A 21,161-nucleotide genomic window follows, 5' to 3' on the forward strand; every position below is an offset into this window, starting at 1 on the left:
ATGGAGATGCGAGGTTTTGGATGCGCTGAATGCGCAGAATTTGGAGGATACCTTGGAGTTAGATGGCAATCCAGATGAGATTGAAGAGAAGGTTTGAAAGAAGATGAATCAAACGGCGTGTGGTGTGATTAGATCTTGTTTGACTCAAGATCTAAAATATGATGTGATGAATGAGACTTCTACGAAAAAGATTTGGGAGATTCTCGAAAGCAAGTATCTGACAAAGAGTGTTGAGAACCGCTTGCATTTGAAGAGGAGACTTTATCGTTTCCAGTTGAAGAAGGGAACCTCAATTAGAGATCACATGAACACCTACACAAAGCTTCTTACGGATTTGGCGAATGTGGATGTCATGATTGAAGATGAGGACACGGCGTTGCTGTTGTTGAGCTCCTTGCCCGACGAGGAATATGAGACCACTGCTAAAAAATTAGGCATCCTAGACGGAAAATTCCGTCTAGGATACACAGAATTCCGTCTAGGATGCATATCCTAGACGGAATTCCGTCTAGAATACCCTTCTAGGAAGTTTCCGTCTAGGATGTAATATTCTAGACGGAAATTCCATCTAGAATACATCCTAGACGGAATATTCTAGACGGAATTTAAAACCGTCTAGAATACAATATTCTAGACAGATTATTCTAGACGGAATTTTCATTTAGAATACTACATCCTAGACGGAAAAATTTTCCGTCTAGAATGAGTATTCTAGACGAAAATTTCCATCTAGAATACTCATTCTATACGGAAATTGATGTTTTTTATTTTTTTTATTTTTTATTTTTAAAAAAGGCATCCTAGACGGAATTTGTGCATCCTAGATGGAATTTCCGTCTAGAATGTCATGCTACAGTAGTTTTTTTTTTGGCAGAACCTGATTTGGGTGCATGTACACAATATTGAACAAAAAATTATATTCATATCCAACACAATCTAATTATATTCCAATATCAAATCCCATTATATTCAAATCCAACACAATCTAATTATATTCCAATATCAAATCCCATTATATTCAAATAATACATTCACCAAAATAGTGTTTCCTTCCATGTTTATGACTAAATAATACATTCACCAAAATAGTGTTTCCTTCCATGTTTATGACTTTTCAAGATAAAGACCGATCAAAACTAATGTGCAGTAAATATTAATACCAAAAGTTTACATGCAGGAGGGATTTAATAAGAAATAACTAAGACTACATAGAAATATGAACTTTAGCTGTCAGAACATTGTTCACATTGGTCACTACCTTGAAGAGGAAGCTAAGTTGAACAAATAATTCATCAAATTTTTTGCTTCTACAATTGAACGGACTTGATTCCAACGACCACGCCCACCAAATACACGCTCATGCTCCTCAGCTTCTGATAATTGTGATGCCATAGATACAAGGGAACTAGATGAAGTCGCCAGCATATTTTCCAAGGCAACGATTCTTGAATTTCTCGCACTTGGAGACATAGTTTGAGGAGTGTCACTATAAGAGAGGCATAAAATTGGATGAAGTAATAAAAACTAAAGTGCATAGAATTTATATGATTAAATGGGAGGAATTGAAAGATGAAGTACCAACCTCATGATTTCAAGGAGCCTTACTCTTGCAATTGACGCTCATACTCTGAACGCACTTCATGCACTCGCAATGTAATGTAACTTCAAGTTCATGCTCAATGGCTTGCATCAGAGCCTTAAAAAGGATAAACACTAGATTACACAACAATCATGTGTGAATAAGTTAAATGGCATATATAACTTGAAAGTTGGTTTACACTACCTGAATTCCAGGACCATTTGCATTTCCAGAACCTAAAAAATGTCTGAATTGTTTGTTTATGAAGCTCATTCTATCTTGCCAAAGGAGACACTGGATATGCCAAGGCAACTCTCCAAGATCAAAGAACAAACGAATGCCATCAAATTTCACCTTGAGTGCTTCTGCAGAAGGCCATGTTGATGGCACAAGTGTGATTTTGCATCCGTAAGATGCCAGGGACCTTAAGATATTATGTTTGATACCGAAATCATAGGCAACGACCTACAAGAGAGAAACACAAACGATAATTAATAAATAAACATAAATAAACATGAAATATTAACAACTTTTTTTAAATAGATTTATATCAATTTTATCTTTAATAAAAATAAATAATTGAACAATACAAATGCTAAGACATCCAAATCTCTCAATGAGGATAGGCCATAAGAGTTGTAAACATAAGCATCTTCACCACAGAACTTGGTGGTCCACTTGTCCTAAAAAAACATTTTAAATTTGGAACAATTTGAGGTTTTACCATTGATGAAGGAAAATGTCGCCGCTGCAGTTCTTCCCGAAATTGAGAACCAACCTTCCTATACATCTCCTACAGGGAAAAAACCCAATAACATGGATTAAAAACAATAATACACCATACATATGTCGTATGCTGTATCGTTACATGTACATATATGATAAACCAAAATACATATGAATACCTGGATGTGCACATGCAATACACCATGGTGCAAAAAAGGACAAGGTAAGAGAAAGATCTAGTAAAACTTTATGAGTTATAACAGGCACCAACCCTACAATGCAGACTTCTACATCAATTCGATAAATTATCTAAAATCTTTCTTTTGGACATATGTCTCGCATTTGAAATCGTCTGGGTTATCAGCTATAACAACCAAACCCAATTTTCAAAACCTCAAAACATTGATTAGAACTACAAAGTGCAAACCAAAAAGCTAAAAACTAATTACCTCTAGGCATATTTTGAGAGCTTCAAAGGAGAATATCCCACCACAATTGACCTGACTCTAGGCATATTTTGAGAGCTTCAAAGGAGAATATCCCACCACAATTGACCTGAAAATAGTACTCTGAAACCATATTTTGAGAGCAACAATATTTCAAACTACATAGTTTGAAGTATATCTTCAAATTGGCAGTGTTTAAGATACTTCTTTTATCATATCTCTTAGCTCACTAAACAAACAATGTTAAAGTATGTAAATTATGGCTTGAGTCTACACTATTTCAGCTACTATATTATGTTACTTTACCTCTATATTTTTCCACCTCCAGGCATATTGATGTCAACTATGGAATACCATTTGAAAGGAACATATATATTAATTATACTGAAAACGTACATCAACTGACTTTTATGGCCTTATTCATTATAGTTACTCAATCACAAACAAAAAGAACAGGTATTTACCTGAGTAAGGAGATTGTAATCAGTGGGAAGCCTCAAGTCATCTTTGCTCTTTTTATTTTCAGTCAAACGACTCACCTACAAGAAAGAAAGCAAACTCCGATGTTAATCCCTAGGCAACATGCTACTGATGGATGCCAAAAAACCGAGTAAAAACAACTGTAAGAAGACTTACAAAGTCGTCCTCAAATATGTCTATGAGTTGATAGTCAGTGTGGTTAACATAGATCAAATCATCTTCATAAAAGCATGCTGCTTATGTACTTCTGAGAGATTAAAATAGAGAAATGGTTTACATCACCAGCTTACCAATTGATAACTTTGCAAACTTTGCATTGTGAAATCAGAAAATTTGTGGATACATTTGTGGATAAATAGGTTCTAAAATTTGCCGACACAATCACAATAAACTATACCCATAGATCCAGGTTTGGGAAAAGAAGTAATTAAATAAGCAGCATACCGACTAAATCTCTCGAATATAAAACTATGATCTACTTGTCCGTGTTCATTGTTTATTCATCACAGTCAGAGTTCAGGGGTTTCTAACTATAGAGCACAAGTCTTCATAACAAAATAGCATCTTTAGATGTCCAAACACATAATTGCAATAATCCGAGGTGCTAAGCAACTTAATAGTCTGTAATAACAAACATATTCCTCTATTAATTTATTCTATTCCGCTAATTATTCCTTAATTCCCTAGCAGACATAAGCAACCGACAATATTTTCAAAAAGAAACTAGTTTCCTTACGCAGGATGATAAAAATAACAAAATTAACTTCAAAAAGTCAGCTTTACGGCTCCAATTTAGCACATTAAGGTTTCTAATTAAATAATACATTAACAATTCAAGGGATCATGAAATTCCTACCAGTACCGAACGCTATTGCACCTCGAGCACTTCTTGGACCCTGCTCTCCCACACACCACACAAACAGCATCAACGTCGGCGCTGCCATCTCCGCTGATCGACATCTGATGGAGGGAACCGAAACCCTCTCCGCCAGAGATGTTGGTGCTGGCGAGGCAGTGGCGGACCTGTTCTTGTTCAAAGTGGTTCATTTGAACCACCTCAGATTTTGAAATAGTATATATATCATATATGTTAGTTTGTGAACAAATGTAATTTGTAGCCTAGTGGTATAAGCATTAGCTTACCTTCAAAGAGGTCAAAGGTTCAAAACCTCCTACAGCCTCTTTATGTTTCTAATTTCTCCTATAATCCTTATTTTCTCTTTACATTTCTACTTTCTCCTATTTTCTCTTTATTATTATTTGTTTATTATTTTTATGCTTTCCTTAGTAGTATTTGGAAAAAAAACTAGCGTTAATTTCGAACCACCACACGAGAGGTTGTGGATCCGCCACTGTGGTGAGGGATTTGAGGATGGCGGGGTCGGCGCCGTAGAGGCGGAGCTTTGAGCTCGAGGTCGAGAGGAGGAGCTTCGCGGTCGCCTCCGGTGGCGGGAGATTGTCGGCGACCTGGCCTTGGAGGGAGAGGGAGTAGAGGGGGAGGGAGGGGCCGGGGTGTGAGGTTGAGGATTTGGGGGGATGAGGCTGATTTTGGGATAAAAATTTCCATTTTGGGGGGAAAATGAGGATGGTTAATTTTTTAACGGGTTAATTTTTTTCTTAAATGGTCAGTTATTCTAGACGGAAATTTTCAACTAGAATGATTATCCTAGACGGAAATTTTCGTCTAGAATAACTGGTTATTTAAAAAAAATAAAAAATAAAGAAACCATCTAGGATACCATTCTAGACGGAATTTTCCATCTAGAATATTTTATTCTAGACGGAATATTCTAGACGAAAAATTTCCGTCTAATTTAATACATTCTAGACGGGAAAAATTCCGTCTAGAATATGTGATTTTCTACTAGTGGACCTTCGTCCTTACTTTGATTAATAGGAAGGCATCTCTTTCGTATAGTGAGGTCACTTCTGCACTTGTGAATTATCAGTTTCGAAAGAAGGATAATGAGGCTTCAGTTAAGCCGGTAGCAGAGGCGTTGACCGCAAGAGGGAAGGGTCCAAACCGAAAGAATTGAAAGTCACAGTCTAGAGTAGGACATCCTACAATTGGAAAAGATCAGTGTGCTTGGTGCAAGGAAAATGGTCATTGGAAGAAAGACTGCCCAAAGCTCGACGAATGGATGAAAAATAAGCAGAAGGGAAAAAGGAAGCAACCATCATCAGAAACAAATATCGTATCGAATGGTAATATTTCTGACTCTTCTATTTATTCGCTTTCTATCAGTCCTACAGATAGCTATTCGGAGGAATCTGAATGGATGTTGGATAGTGATGCGACCTATCATGTGTGCCCTAGAAGGGAATGGTTCTCCAGTTTTGAGAAGCTGGTGGATAGTGGTGTGGTGTACATGGCTGATAACCATGCATGTCAGATCCTTGGGATAGGAAGAATTCGCATTAAAATGTTTGACGGGACTGTTAAGGAGTTAAATGATGTGAGATATGTTCCTTCTTTGAGAAAGAACTTGATCTCGATTGGAGCTTTGGTTTGAGAGGGTCTGAATGTTCGAATTGAGGACATGGTTCTCAAGATTATGGAAGATTCTTAGATTGTGATGAAGGATGTCAGGAGGAATAACCTGTATTACTTGACTGGAGGTATAGTGGTAGGTGGAGAACTGGCGACTTCTATTGATTCGACTAGACTGTGATATTTGGGGCTTGGCCATTCCAGTATTGATTTCTCGCATAGATTGAAAGAGGGTATGAAAACCTACAGTTTGAAGTCCAGTGAACATGTTGATGTGAGCAAGAAGACCGAGGTAAAGTTTGACACCTCTATTCACCATGCTAAGGGTCATTCTGGAGGAGTTCACATGGATGTTTGGGGGCCTTCCAAGGGGGCATCATTGGGAGGTAATAGAAATTTGATTTCCTTTGTTGGTGGCTGTTCTAGACGAGTTTGGGTTACAATCAAATCCCCATTAGAGAAAGTCCTAGTAGTCTCTAACAGTTTGAAGAAGTGTAAGATGGACAGAAAGGTGAAGGTGCTTCATTTTGATTTTGATGGGAGGTACAAGATGGACCTGTTTCTGTATTGGAGCCGAGCTCACGGTATTTCGAGACACTTTGTTGGAAAGGAAATCTTAAGGCAATCAGATAGGATGGCAAATTTGGAGAACCATGCCTTGTTGGAGGAGGATCGATGTTTGTGGTCGAGCAATGGTCTGCAGAAGAGTTTCTGGACTGAAGGTTCGATATATTTGGGTCATCCTATTAAAGAGTTGTCAACTGCTATGATTGGAGGTAAAACTCTATTAGAAGATAGGTCTGATTATGTCACTTTGGATGAGGCTTCAATGAGAAAGTCAATTGACTCTCAGCAGGTGGAGAGTTTTGGACAGACCTTAGTTATATCACAGCAGGTGGAGATTGATGCTACTCCACATTAGGTGGGGATTTTTCCATATACTCCAGGTCATTCTGTATTGGTTGGGATTCTAGCTGAGGTGACACAGCGTGGGAGTCATTTGGATTCGGATGCAGATGATGAGTTGATAGATCCGAGTGCAGCTGGTGGATGTAGCTTGGATACGACCATTGGTTCACCTCAGGTGGAGGTGTTTGAGGCCATTGGAGGTGCAATCAGCCGCAGAGTTGATGATATTGGAGAAGGGTTGCGAACTCTTCTATTTGATTGAGGTCGTTCACGGTCATTTGGGTGAACTACGTAAGGCTTGATTCCTTGGGCAAGAGGATATGTAGGCAGTCTTTATGATGCAGCCGATTTGATGAGTTAATACCGATATTTGGAGAGTGTTTGCATTCTCATTTGGGTTCTCGACTTGTTGTGGATTGAGTCCGTTGTCGTGAATCGTTTTACTTCGTATTGGACGTAACAAGTGGGATATTTGTTTGGTTGGTGTCGGCTCAGTTTTGGGAAAACTTCACCGAGGTGGAGAATTGTTAACGTGAGGGGGCCCACCACCACGTGAATGAAGCAATCACGTGTGTAAACGCGTTCACGAACGCAGTTTCATTATGTGGGGGCCACAATGTTGAGAAAATCCGCATGAGGAGATCTTCGCGTGAGATTTGCAAGCCCACGAATCGAACCCTATAAATACTCTTCCTAGGGTTTTGTGCAGTTTGGTGCAGGAGGAGAAAAAGGGTGCAAGATTTTTTGCGGCTGTTGTGCAGTCGGCTTTTCTTTCTTTGGCGGCGCTGGCAGAGAGCAAAAGTGAGGGGGAAGAAAAATAGCGGCTGCAACAAGGAAAAGTCTTATGGCTTCGTGAAGAGAGAAAAAGTATTTGAAGGCTGACCTGATGCGGCATAAACATGTACCAGAAAGGTTGCAAGTGCACAACCGTGTCAAGTTATAGTATAAAGATATCGATCCCACAAGGAAGGTGTTTTTGTAGGAGAAAATATAAAACCGGTTCTTATGTTGTGTGCGTGACAAATAAGATTAGTGAGTGAATATGATTGTGGAGAGATTGTAGAAAAGGGTGATTCCCTAGAGGGTTCTAGCCTAAAGGCGAATCAAACAAAATAAAAATAAACAAAAAGAAAAACTAAACCCAAGAGGGTTCTAGCCTCAAGGTGAATAGTATAAGAAATTAAAATCTAACTACAAAATAAATTGCAAAATCTAAACTACAAAATAAAATTGCAAGAATTAAATGCAAGAAAATAAATCTACTCTATAAGCATGAAATAAATCTAAGGCAAGAGGGTTCTAGCCTCTTGGCTATTTAACAAGAAAATAAAATCTAACTACAAGCATAGAAATAAATCTAAACTAATAAGCAATAAAAGAGAAAAAGAAAAGAAATGCAAACCTTCAAATAATTCTCCATCTTCATCTTCATCTTCATCATCCAACAAAGAGAAGAAGAGAAAAATTTAAAGTGGTGAAAAAATTATTATTATTAATTACAACAAAAGTTACAATTTTAGAAGGCCTTCTCAATTAAGAGTAGCCCTCCTCTCCAAAAAGAGTTACAAAAATTTTCACACCCTCAATCTCTCACTCTCTACCCCTATTTATAGTAAACAATAATGAATGAGAGCTCTTGGATGAAGACTTAAGCCCTAAGGAATCATTTTTAGCCTTTGAGCTTTTGAGCTTGAATTCTTAGGCCTTTTGCTTGTTTTCTTCACTAATTCAATGGTCTTTTGCTGAAAGAAGAGATCTTGAGCTTTATTCTTCATTAACCTTCAAATTCTTCCCATAATTACTTCTCCAGCACAGAAATTCAGATCGTGCTTCTTTGTACGAATATTTGTCCATGACATGTTCCGATTTTAGAGATGTCATAAATACAAAAGTTATAGATCTCGTTCTTAGCTTTCCATAGAATGTTTATTCAGCCAATTCCGAGTTGATACGAGAGAGATATGGCCAAAATACCAAATATTACCGAGATATCCAGATTGCATGATTTGTTTCCTTTTTCACAAAACTTCTTCATTTGTTCCTTGATGGTATATTTATTTTTCTTGGGCTTTTGGGCTTAGACTTTTGGACATTTTCTTAACATTTTGGGCTTTAATGCTTCATTAAATATTAAAAGAAATTATTTGGCTTCATGGGCTTCATTCTTTTGTTTTTAGCTTTGGGCTTTGGTGTTAAATCAAGGGGCCTTTGTTGAGAGATGTGAGTTTGAGATTTATTCTTCATTAACCTGTAATTAAAAGATAAAAACAATGATTAGTGGTATATTTATTCATAAAAAATAGATAATTAGGGTATAAAATTATAATAAAATGTGATTATCATGACCTTTTCTTGAGAAGAAAAGCAAGGAGCCTATTTGAGGGTTTAGATTGTGAGAGTTGTAAATCTATTTATATTCTTTTTCTCTCTAATAGTAGATCCCCCCTCTTTGCCCCATGAACGTAGGCAGTTTGCCGAACCACGTAAAAATTGGTTTGTTTGTGTTTGTGACCATTGTAATAGTTTTTACGATCCCTCGACAAGTCAGTCCTAGAACTGATGAGAGGAAGAGCTGATATCTTACATTGTTGAGATATTCGCTTCAAATTCTTATTTACTTGGTGAGACATGAATTCTTATTGATCTTTCTCTCTTATTGTGCACCAGAAACTCTGTCTAAATTTTCGCTGCGCACAACAGAGCAGCAAACTACATATTAGGAGAGAAATATGGGCCTGTGATGAGCCATGGGGTACGTAAAATGATAAGCCATGTACGTCTACAATTTTATAAAAATCTATCAGCGAAAAATAATGAAGAGTCCGCGTTTTAAATCATGACCGTCTATTGTTTATTTGACGATTATAATTCATTTTGAGTATATTCCATGTGATCTGCACTTATTTTTATTCTTTTAACTCAAGATTAATCACAATTATTAAATAGACAATTAGCAGTTGTCACAACAATGAATCACCATTCCTCACTATATTTTACAACAGGGAGGATTCAAATTTGTACTTACTGTATAATTTAGCATGGATATGAAAATGTTTTATTTTCCAATGATAAATATTTTTTTTGGGAAATTTCAAAGTTGCTTGTTTAAAAATGGAATTTTAAAGATAGATAGTTGGAGAGACATTTTTTGATGAGATGGCTAATGTAGAGTTCACCTAAAGCCCTACATAATCCCCCAATTGAAAGTAAGCGTCAAATAAAGCGTAGCACGTTTTTTTTATCGTTTCAAAGTTATAAATAAAAGACAGCAATTTATTCTTAGATGTTACACGTTTCGGCCAAAAGTTTAATATTTTATGTACAATTCAAAATAAAGATGCATGGTTTTGCTTCCGTATACACCTACTAAAGCATTCTGGCGCTATGTGGACTGTCGCTCTGCCTCGAACAGTCTGAGGCTGCGGCCAGCCTTTGAGAGGCTCTGTGGACTGTCGCTCTGTGGAATGTTTAACTATTGTTGAGTTAATCATTTTGAGTTTGATTTCTGCGCTTAGTTAGTTAGTTAGTTAGTTATATTCCGTAAATTTTGTGTTAGTGGAACGAGTCTTGGGCAGGCGTGGCTTGAGTTTCGGATCATAACAAACCTGTAATTGGTTATAAATATCAGTTAGATTTGTGTAGTTTTTTTAAGCTCTTCAATATAATAAGTTTGTTTATTTCTTCCTCAAACGTGTGTGTGTATGCATTCACAGTGATGAGATTTGATCCAACATTTGGTATCAGAGCGAGGTTAGGAGTGGATGCCAAAGATCATGCCGGCAGATGCATCGTCAATAACGCGGTGATGTTGAAGACTTCAGGAAGAGACGAGATAGTTTCCCTCCAGTACCCGTTGCTCACGAAGAGCAACTACTCGGCGTGGGCGCTCAAGATGAAGGTGTACATGCGTGCGCAAGGCGTATGAGATGCCATTAAGCCCACTGACCCCAACGATGAGGTAGAGACGCAGAATGATCAGATGGCCCTTGCTGTCATCTATCAAGCCATCAGCGAGGAGACACTCCTTGTGTTAGCTGAGAAGGAGACGACCAAGGAGGCGTGGGAGATGTTGAAGACAATGCACATGGGCGCTGAGCGCGTCAAGGAGGCAAAAATCCAGACTCTGAGGAGCGAGTTTGAAGGTCTTCGCATGCATGAAGCGTAGACGGTCGATGATTTTGCCGCAAAGTTGACCACCATTGTCAACAAGATCCGTGCATTAGGTGACAAGGTGGATGAGGCCTATGTCGTCAAGAAGCTTCTTCGCGTTGTCCCTTCCAAGTTTCTTCAGATCACGTCGACCATTGAGCAGTTCGACAACCTCAAGATGATGACAGTGGAGGAGGTTATCGGATCACTTAAGACCCATGAAGAACGACTGCGGGGCTTCGGTGACAATAAGGAAGAGCAAGTCCTGTTGACGAGAGCGAAGTGGAAGGCGAAAGAAGCAAAAGGAGACAGAGAGAGCTCGTCAAGTTCATTTAAAGGACGAGGAGCTGGTGGTGGACGCGACCGCGGACGTGGGTGTGGCTGCAGTTATGGTCGTGGACACAGTCGAGGTGGTCGAGGGAACGAGTCCAATCATCACGAGAGAAAGTTCAACAAGACCAAGGTGAAGTGCTACAATTGTCAAAACTTTGAGCACTTTGCTTCGGAATGTCGAACTAAAGAAAAGGATGAAAAGGTTCACTTTGTGGAGGCGCAAGAGGACGATGATGAACCAGCTCTTTTGGCGATAGAAGTCTGTGAGAATGAGAACCATGCACCGCTGGTGACAGAGGGAGTAATGCTCTATGAGGAGAAGGTGAAGCCAAAACTAGACGGAGAAGAAGAGGTGGTGCACGAGAATACTGTTTGGTTTCTCGACACCGGAACAAGCAATCACATGACGGGTTGCAAGAAATGGTTCTCAGAAATCGATGAGGCTATAACTGGTAAAGTCAAGTTCGGCGATGGCTCTGTCGTGGACATTCAAGAAAAAGGTACAGTGATGTTTTAGTGTCAAAATGGTGAGCATCGACTCTTCACCAGCGTCTTGATAACTATTTGCCGTCAAATAACTAATATGGAGGGTGGTTTTGCAAATACCCATGATTGAAGAGGTATATATGCAAATAACCCAACATTTTAACCATCCTGTGAGTAGTCATAGGCAATAAGGATAGCAAAAGAGTTTTTTTAACTCATTTACCAGAGTGAAAGAGGGGAGGTACACTTTGCTCATTCCTAAAAAAGTTATCAGGATCAACTTCGGACTTCACCTCAGCCAACCTCCTAAAATTATCCTTAAAATATCTCCTCCCCCAAACATTTGCCGTCAAATAACTATTCGCCCCCTCTTCATTCCTCCCCAAATCCAAATCTCTATAGTTATAATAAGTAGCTCTAGGATTTTTTGAAACGTAGGGAGCCATGAACTCATAGAATCTCTCCATCCCACTCAAATGCTTACCCGTGAGCTCACTTCCTTCGGCAACACCCCACTTCACCATGTACTGCAAAGTTGTACAAACTCCCGTTTCTATGTAGAAAAGGAGTCTCAGATTCCAAAATCTCGTCCATCCGGCCTCTGAAAGGGTCGAGTATCACGATCAAGAACTCATTTTCCTCGGAAAACCACTTCCACATCTTCTCCTACCCTTGTTCGGAAACTAGATTCCTGACGAAATCCGACTTCGCCTTGAACGGAGTGATGAAAGGGTCGGCAACTCCCCTCTCCGTGAGGACGCTCTCATTCTTTCCCCCTGACAAGTAGCCTAAAAAGTACAGTACGCTCTTGATCCAACTCATTTCGGCACAGTCCTCCTCGCGCAACCCGAGTTCCGGGAAACTGACTCCCATCAAGGGAAGCAACTCGGCTTTCGAACCGAGGAACAAGGAATTGAAGGTGGCCTTCACTGTTTTGTTTCCCTTCTCGTCTTCATCGGGCACGAGTACGATCCTGATGAAGAGCCTGCCGTCAAGATCGTAAGCGACATTTTGCCACTTCGTAACTAGCTTAGTTGCACCCTGATTCAGTGTTCTGCTCGCACTAAAAACCATAACGTTAGGAGGAACTTGCACCAACGTGACCTTAAATGATAAAATGATACCGAAACAACAACTGCCTCCTTTAATAGCCCAAAATAGATCCTCGCCCATCGACTTCCTGTTTTGAATCTCACCATTAATGTTCACAAGTCGCATCAACAACCTGATCGGCTGCCAGCCTGAATGCCATGACTAGGGTTCCGAGGACCCCACCACTCAGATGACCGCCGATTCCCACCGTTGGGCACACCCCCGCGGGGAATGCGACATTAGGCCCTGCCTTTTCAGATATTGCATGGTACAATTCACCTAGGGTCGCACCTGACTGGACCCACGCCGTGTTGCTAGTTACATCGATGCCGATTGATCGAAGATTAAAGAGATCGAGGAGGATGAAAGGGCCTAAAGTAGATGAATAGGATAGGCCCTCGTAATCGTGGCCACCGCTACGAACTCTCATGTGGATACTATGCTTCTTCGCGCATGTAATAGCATGCTGAACATGTGATTCGCTAGTTGGTGATGCGATCAAGGTTGGGTAAGTATTCGCTAGTTGAGAATACGGAGCAGTAGTTTCAACAATGATTCCATGCTCCTTGAAGTATGCTTCCGATTCCTTAGATCAGTACTCTCCTCCTCTGTCTCTCCTGAGTCTTTTCACCTGCAGTCCAAGCTGCTTCTCCACTCGAGTCCGAAACTCGACAAATTTGCTGAAGGCTTCTTCTTTAGATTTCAGCAGGTAAACATGACAGAAACGAGAATGGTCGTCAATGAAAGTGATGAAGTACTTCTTTCCGCCACGAGTGACGAAGCTCTTGAAGTTACAAGTATCTGAATGAATCAGATCCAATAGGTTGGTGCTCCTCGTGACACTTGAAAATGGCTTCCTCGTTAGCTTTGCTTGCGCTCAAACTTCACACTTCTCAGGTTTATTACCCCCATATTTTGAAAGTAATCCTAGCTTCTCCATGCTGGATAGTTTTCTATAGTTTACATGTCCCAGCCTATTGTCTCATAACACAGAGGAGTAAGAAGAAGAGGATACTTCATTTACAACGTGCACGCATACTAATTTTATACATGCCATCAGTACGATATGCATTGCCAAAATATATTTTTGTAAAGGATAACACAATCTTTCCTCCTAGGAAATTCAGCCTCATGCTTGTATCACACAACATGTTTTCAGAGACTAAGTTTTTGGTAATTGAGGAAACGTGTTTCACATCCTTCAATGTGAAAGTCTTCCCTGAAGAAAGAGTCAGCACCATAGTCCCAGTTCCAAGAACAGGAACCACAGAATGATCATCCATTAATACGTTCTCTTTGATAGCAACATAAGAAGAGAGCATATCTCTATTGGACCATACATGACAAGTAGCACCCGTATCTAATCACCAACTAGAGATGTTGCTTGGAGTTGTTACCTGAAAGAGCATAGCCACATAATCATCAACTTGATTGACATTGTGCGTTGTTTTCTTCTTTGGTGCTTTGCAGTCTTTGGCAAAATGTCATCGATTCCCACAGTTGAAACATTTGCCGCTCTTCTTGAACTCCTTCTGAATGTTCAGGTTCTTCGAATTCTGGTTCTTCTTTCTGTTAAAAGACTTCTTCTTCTTGAAATATGAATTATTACTCTTTTCAGAGTTAGCAGCCACCATGTTAGCAGACGCCTTCTGCTTAGCAATGAGCTCAGTCTTCGTGTGAGTTCGAGTCTCGTCCTCGATCCGAATGAACCTCTTCATATCAGATAGAGTCACATGTCTTTTCCTTGTCCGAATGTCAGTGGAGAATGATATCCAAGATGGAGGAAGCTTGTTGACAATTGCACCAGAGATGAAAGTTTGACAAAGATTGATCTTTTCATCCTTCAGCTTCATAACAAGCTTTTCAAACTCTTTAACTTGAGGCAAAACCTCAGTGTCATCTTCAAACTTCAAGTCTAGAAACTTATCAATGAGGTGAGATTTGGACAGCTTCTCCTCATCCTTGTACTGGTCCTCCAGAGTATTCCAGATTTCCTTTACAGAGGGCTTGTTAGTGTAAGCATCTGCTAGATGATCGGCCAGAAAGTTAAGGAGATAACTCCTACAGAAGTGATCATCTCTAGCCCAAGAGCCTTCAGCTTCAGAGTCTTCTTCAGAGTCGGATTTCTCCTCAGAAACCACATAGTAGATTTTTAGGAGTGGCATCTCAAAAATCACTTTTCGAAGCCATGAGTTGAAGTTGGATCCGTCAAAGTTCTTTAACTTAAGATAGTTCACTTCAAAAATCCTTGCATGATCCATGATAGATTAGAATAATACTTTAAGATTGTTGGCGCATGTGGTTAAATCCGGAATAATACATATATATAACAACAAAAACTGAATAGAAAAGTGAAGTATAGTAATTTAAAATTTTCCAACTCAGCTGCTGTGCGTTTGTAAACGATATGCTTAAAGTATTATTTGGCCTACTTCGGTACAAAGATCACAAGGCCAAATTGCTTCCAGGAACAACAGTCCAGTACTCTGGTGTGCACCAACCCAGTACTATCAAGATCTCCTCGATCTATCAGGTAAAGATCTCCTCGATCTATTAGGCAAAGACCTCCTTGACCTATCAGGCAAAAGATCTCCTCGATCTAGCATGCAAATATCTCCTCGATCTATCAGACCTTTCGGTCAAGGCAAAGTTCCTATAAGCACCAGCTATTTTACAATCTATATCTATATATATCGATTGTTGTTTTTTGAATGAATTTTCCTTAAGGATTTGAGGTCTGTTTATAGCATTTGGGAAAATACAATGCACTAATAAAATAATAAAGTGTTTAATGCTTTCATAAGTTTTATTCTGCTTGTCATTGGCATGATTTTTACGCTATCAAACTCAACGAAGAGAATGCAAATGGAGCAATTTTCAGGTCTAATGTATGTTTCTCCATGTCTTTTGTTGTAATCCTTATTGTTATTTTGTATGAATCAAGAGGAAATTTGCATTTCGAAGATCCAATATAGTATCTGATCATTGCGGACACGAACCTGATGTAAGCCTATAGAGCCATTTATATCACAACAATGAAATAGGCATTGGTGAAACTTCAACCACAACCACTAATAACAGTTGTGGAAGTATTCTGCAACTTATTTCATTAGTCATGTGAAATAGAAAGACATCATCTGTTAAGTCATCTGAGTTGATTAATTAAGAGGTAATTAGTGTGTAGCAAGATGTGATTAAGGTGATCTAAACTTCTGATTAGCAAGCACTACATAATATTTCTTAGAATTTTCTCCAATAAAAGCTGTGTTAGTTAATCAAGCTGTGTTAGTTAATCAATGTCAGCTAATATACCTGTATACTAATATTGTAGAAAGGCTTAGTAACATGGAAAGAAACTCTTCATACCTCAGCTGTAGCTTTGTCGAAACATCTGTTAATAACATGATTTCACTATATTCCACTTTAAATTACATCCAAATTCTAAGAGCATTAAACCCAAAATATTAGCTTGAAACCAGTAAAAGAAAAATAAACGCATTCATTTGCACAAAAAAAATCATCAATGGAGATAACTAGTTTCACACATTACTTCTGATTTTCACACATCAAGATATCAGTGAGTTCACAATCACAAATTAACAAGTAAAATAAAACATGCCTTCTGATTTTCACACATCAAGATATCAGTGAGTTCACAATCACAAATTAACAAGTAAAATAAAACATGCTTCCAAGAGACAACAAATAAATCCATCAGTGAGTTCACAATCACAAATTAACAAGTAAAATAAAACATGCTTCCAAGAGACAACAAATAAATCCCATTTTTTTAGAAGAAATAGCTTTTATGTTGAGGAATCTAACCTCGGGGATCGACCTAGAGCTACGGATCGATTAATGTAGCAATCAAGATTATCCGCAACACTTAAAAATGAAGAAGAGATTTTTAAAGATAGAAAGGGGAAGAAACTGTAGAAATCAGAAATGAAAGGAGAGGTACCTGAGAGTCGAAAGGAGAGTGATAGCGATGAGACCGATGAGGAAGAACACACGAACAAGATTGGAGACCATATTGGGATTAGCTTCGAGCTCGACGACGATATCAGAGATGAGATCGGAGACGAGACCAGCAGCTCGACGACGAGATTAGCTACGAGCTCAATGATGAAATCGGAGTTGAGATCGGAGACGATGAGATAGGAAAATGGCGAAGAGAATGGCGACGAGTTCAGCGATAAGATCAACGACTAGAGATGATTTCGGCCATGACGATCTTTTGGGAGACCACCAGCTCGACGACGAGATTAGCTACGAGCTCGACAACAAACTCAGATTTGAGATCGGAGATGATGAGATCGGAAAACGGCGAAGAGAATGGCGACGAGCTCAGCGATGAGATCGACGACTAGAGATGATTTCAGACATGGCGATCTTTTGGGAGCGGATATTAGAAAAGGAGGTAGAGTTTTTAGAAAGGGGTGACGATTTGAGAGAGAGATAGAGAGAGGGGGCGGGGGAGATTTAGTTTAAGTGGTGACATATTCAGTTAAAGCCCGGACCTGCCTATAAAATCGGCCCAAAGCATAATTATTGGGCCTAGCGAAGCGGTCTTTGTAAAGCGTTGTCTTAAGCCTTTGATCGCGGTTAAAAGCGTTGCAAAACCATCCCCATAGACACCTAGCGCAACGGTCATAAGCGTTACGCTAGAACTGTTGCATTAGATTAAATATATGGTAGTGTATTATTTTACTATGCATGGGGGCTCACGTCCAAATTTTTCTTTGGTGGGGCCCACCACTTTTGAAAAAATTCAACATCCACCTAACTTGTAGCAGCCCATGTTTTTCTTGCATTAGTTTAATAATATCCAACACTGACTTCTGATGACAAATAATTGCTCTTCTGTGCATGAGGTATCAACGCAGTTTCACCAGAGCCAGAGAGAAGAGGGTGTTCGGGGGGTGTTAATCTAATTCATCTTCCAAATGCTTTAAATGTTAAAATACAAAACTTAAATAGTTTATGTTTCTTAAGTGATAACTTAGAGCACAACCCCTCCCTTAATAACTCCTGCAAGTGGCCATTAATAAACAAATTAACATAATGGAGGCTTTAACTCTAATCACTTGCCCTAAACAATCTCAACTTTGTCCCAAAATGGTGTTCAAGGGTCAAGCTTATTATCTAATTGTGTGCAACCCCACTTGAAGCATTAATAGAAACCTCATCACATGGCCAATGGAATCAAATTAACAAGGAGAGAATAATTCCCTTTATTTTTTAATTAACAAAAGTATTACAAGAGTGACAGTAAACATTAATTTATTAAATAGTTGCTGAACTGAGAGGGGATGGAAGGATAAACAAGTAATTCGAGCCCTGTGACTTGTATGAATTAAGTCAAAACTGTTGAACTCTCATCATCTCAATATAAACGCACGGTACAAATCTCCATAACAATATCAAACAACCCCTAATCAAGCAAAATGGCGATATCAACCTCAACAATCCTCACCATCCTCCCCTTTCTCTTCTTACCATCTTCATCTTTTGCGCAATCCTCTTACCCTGCTCCCTTCAGATCCTTCATCGATTGCTTTCTACAACATCTCTCTCCAGACCTCATCTACACTTCAAACTCCACCTCCTACGAATCCGTACTCCAATCCTCTGCTCAAAACTTGCGCTTCTTAGTCTCCAAAACCAATCAAAAGCCCTCAATAATTGTCACAGCAGACTCTACATACGACGTAAGCATAACAATCAGATGTGCGTGCACGTATGGCCTACAGCTACGCGCAAGGAGCGGTGGTCATGACTATGAGGGCATGTCATATGTATCCGACGACAAAGAACGGCCGTTTGTGGTCGTTGATCTTGCACACTACAGAAGCATCGATGTCGATGCCAAGACTCGAACAGCTTGGGTTCAAGCTGGAGCAACCCTTGGTGAGGTCTACTATAACGTGTTCATCAAGAGTAATGGTACTCTAGGTTTTCCAGCAGGGCAATGTCCAACTGTTGGGGCCGGTGGGCATGTAAGTGGTGGTGGATTTGGCGCAATGATGAGAAAATTTGGTACTGCTGCCGATAATGTTATCGATGCCAAGATTTTGGGCACCAGTGGAGTGGTTTTGGACAGGCGGGCGATGGGGGAGGATCTGTTTTGGGCGGTAAGGGGCGGAGGAGCAGCCAGTTTCGGTGTCGTTTTGGCTTATAAACTTCAACTGGTTGAAGTCCCTCCTGTTGTTACTGCATTCAATGTTTACAGGAATTTAAGGCAGAATGCGACTAATCTTGTTACAAGGTAAGTTCAAATTTGATCCCCCAGAAGTTAATTATGTTTAGGCTAAATTGACACGAGCAATTGTCAATGTGAGCAGGTGGCAAGACATTGCTCCTAAATTGGATGAGAGTATCTATCTCCGAGCCGTTGTGCAACCCGTAATCGACAGTGAGTCCGTATGGAATGTGAACATTCAAGTTCAGTTCACCTCCCTCTTCCTTGGAAACAAAAGCCAGTTCTTCTCTGCAATAGACACGAGCTTCCCTGAGCTTGGCCTTCAGGCTGAGGACTTCACAGAGATGAACTGGTTGGAATCTGCCCTCTTCATGTACGGTATGTCAGGTAAAGGGATCGAAGCGTTACTGAACAGAACACCAGCATCCAACAGTTCATTCAAGGCAAAATCGGACTTTGTGACAAACCCGATCACTGAGAAACAATGGGGAGAGATATGGAGGGCTCTTAGAAACCTCAAAGAGGACAACATCACTATATTGCTGATAATGGAACCATTCGGAGGAATAATGGACATGATCCCAGAATCGACAACCCCGTTCCCTCACAGGAAAGGAAACTTATACATCATTGAGTATGAAACGAGATGGTCCGGGGTAGAGGAACAGGAGAGCAAGAGACATTTGGATTCAATGAGGAAACTGTATGATTTTATGACTCCATATGTTTCAAGCAATCCGCGGATGTCGTACTACAGCTACAAAGATATCGATTTGGGGAGGACCGAAGGGCTGATGCCGAGCTATTTTGAAGCTCGGCAGTGGGGGGAGAGGTATTTCAAGGGTAATTTTGAGAAGCTAGCTATTGTGAAGGGGAGGGTCGATCCTATGAACTTTTTCAGGAATGAGCAGAGCATCCCACCGTTGTATTATACGAGTAAGGAAGCCTTTTCTTCCTCATTGAACGACACCATTATGCGATTGTTGAATAAAGAAGTAAGAGCACATTATGCGTGTACTAGTTAAAAATTTTGTATCTGGTCATCAAATGAAACATGTCCTTATTTAAAGCGCTATGTAGCCTTTGAAAAAATGTTTGGTGACACAAAGGGAAATTCCAACTATGCGAGCTCAAAATTGATCGAGTTGTAGGAAAAATCTTGAAAAGGGGGGAAATAAATAAAAATTAGAGCTTTTGGGATTGTGATTCTGGCGCCTCTGCTCCATCAATTTCGTATTCAAAGAAAGAAAGAGCTTAAATTTGGGATTTTTCTTAGAAAATTAGGTGAATTTCTTTCGACAATAAATACAAAGTTTAACAGCAACCTATACAAAAGTTCAACAAAAAAGATCTTGTAAAAATGGGAAATTTCAAAATTGGTTGAATTGCACGCAGAATTTTGAACAAAAAGGGAAAAGCAATAGAAACTACCAACTTGGGCATGGTTAATTCTCGCTTCTCTTCTCCGTGATTCCATCAATTTAGGGTAGAAATTGAGGGGAAAATGCTAAAATTAGGGCTAGGGTTTATGATTGGGATCGGTGCGCAGCAGAAGCATTATATTTTAGAAATTTATTCCCGAACCAGTGATCTCTTTGGTGCAATGTAAAATTCTAACTAAAGAGGTTTGATCAAATCATACAAATCATACCTACAAAGACTCTAATTCGGCCTTTGTGTTGAATCATCGTGTTCGCACTTGGAACTTTTCGGAGTCGATCCGTCCATGTGCACGCCCTCCATGATATCCACATCAGGATATATTCTCGTACTGATCGAGAAACTCTTTCTCGATTTCTTGGTCACATAGAAAATTTTTCTCTCGATCATTGTCCTCGGGCACTTCAATTTAGAACGGAAGAAAGCCGTTCACTTCAATTGATTTCGCAAAATCAAAAATCAACAACACGTAAAAGAGGATAGCTATCTAAATAGCCGCGTGGGTGTTTGTCAATTTGAAAGTGAATTTAAAATATGTAAGTTGTTTTTTTACAAATGACTTTTACATTTATATTAGCACGCAAATGAAATACAGTGTTTGTTTAAAAAAATTAAATTATTATCGAAAGTGCAATGTGAAGATTACGTGGCAAAATAAGATTAATCAGAAAGTATAATTGAAATCATTTAATTAAATTAGTTACCTTTTTTGTCACTTTCACGTGACTTCACCACTTTTTTAGCGAAAGTCAAAATTGCATTAAATCATATATGACAACTTTCTTGCATCTCACTTTCATAACAACATATATGTAAACAAACACTTAA

The 21,161-nt window shown here is 39.4% G+C and overlaps 2 protein-coding genes, 1 long non-coding RNA gene and 1 pseudogene across 3 annotated transcripts; 1 reads left to right on the plus strand and 3 right to left on the minus strand.

Moving 5' to 3' along the window:
- Positions 1,277-1,853, minus strand: LOC109844414. Its single transcript, XR_002248025.1, has 3 exons — positions 1,784-1,853; positions 1,583-1,696; positions 1,277-1,486 (listed from the first exon to the last, which is right to left on the minus strand). It is a non-coding gene; the product is annotated as an uncharacterized LOC109844414 (long non-coding RNA).
- On the minus strand, positions 11,815-13,974 carry LOC109844675 (annotated as a pseudogene).
- Positions 14,176-14,952, minus strand: LOC109844676. The gene is made up of 2 exons (XM_020413792.1): positions 14,869-14,952; positions 14,176-14,817 (listed from the first exon to the last, which is right to left on the minus strand). Exons 1-2 carry the CDS (start codon positions 14,950-14,952, stop codon positions 14,176-14,178), a joined length of 726 nt encoding a protein of 241 aa, XP_020269381.1.
- LOC109845472 (berberine bridge enzyme-like 22) lies at positions 17,769-20,538 on the plus strand. Its single transcript, XM_020414717.1, has 2 exons — positions 17,769-18,959; positions 19,036-20,538. The coding sequence occupies exons 1-2, from the start codon at positions 18,139-18,141 to the stop codon at positions 19,916-19,918; spliced, it is 1,704 nt and encodes a 567-aa protein (XP_020270306.1). The 5' UTR covers positions 17,769-18,138; the 3' UTR covers positions 19,919-20,538.

Source organism: Asparagus officinalis, chromosome 6 (assembly GCF_001876935.1).
Source record: "Asparagus officinalis chromosome 6, Aspof.V1, whole genome shotgun sequence".
NCBI lineage: Eukaryota > Viridiplantae > Streptophyta > Magnoliopsida > Asparagales > Asparagaceae > Asparagus > Asparagus officinalis.

What these genes read in the sequence shown, in the direction of transcription:
- LOC109844676 (XM_020413792.1), bottom strand. Translation starts at nt 14,952, where the DNA reads ATGGATCATGCAAGGATTTTTGAAGTGAACTATCTTAAGTTAAAGAAC. An exon ending in TCAACTCATGGCTTCGAAAA is followed by an intron (nt 14,818 to 14,868) that starts GTGATTTTTGAG and finishes GTTTCTGAGGAG; the next exon opens with AAATCCGACTCTGAAGAAGA.
- LOC109845472 (XM_020414717.1), top strand. Translation starts at nt 18,139, where the DNA reads ATGGCGATATCAACCTCAACAATCCTCACCATCCTCCCCTTTCTCTTC. An exon ending in GCGACTAATCTTGTTACAAG is followed by an intron (nt 18,960 to 19,035) that starts GTAAGTTCAAAT and finishes CAATGTGAGCAG; the next exon opens with GTGGCAAGACATTGCTCCTA.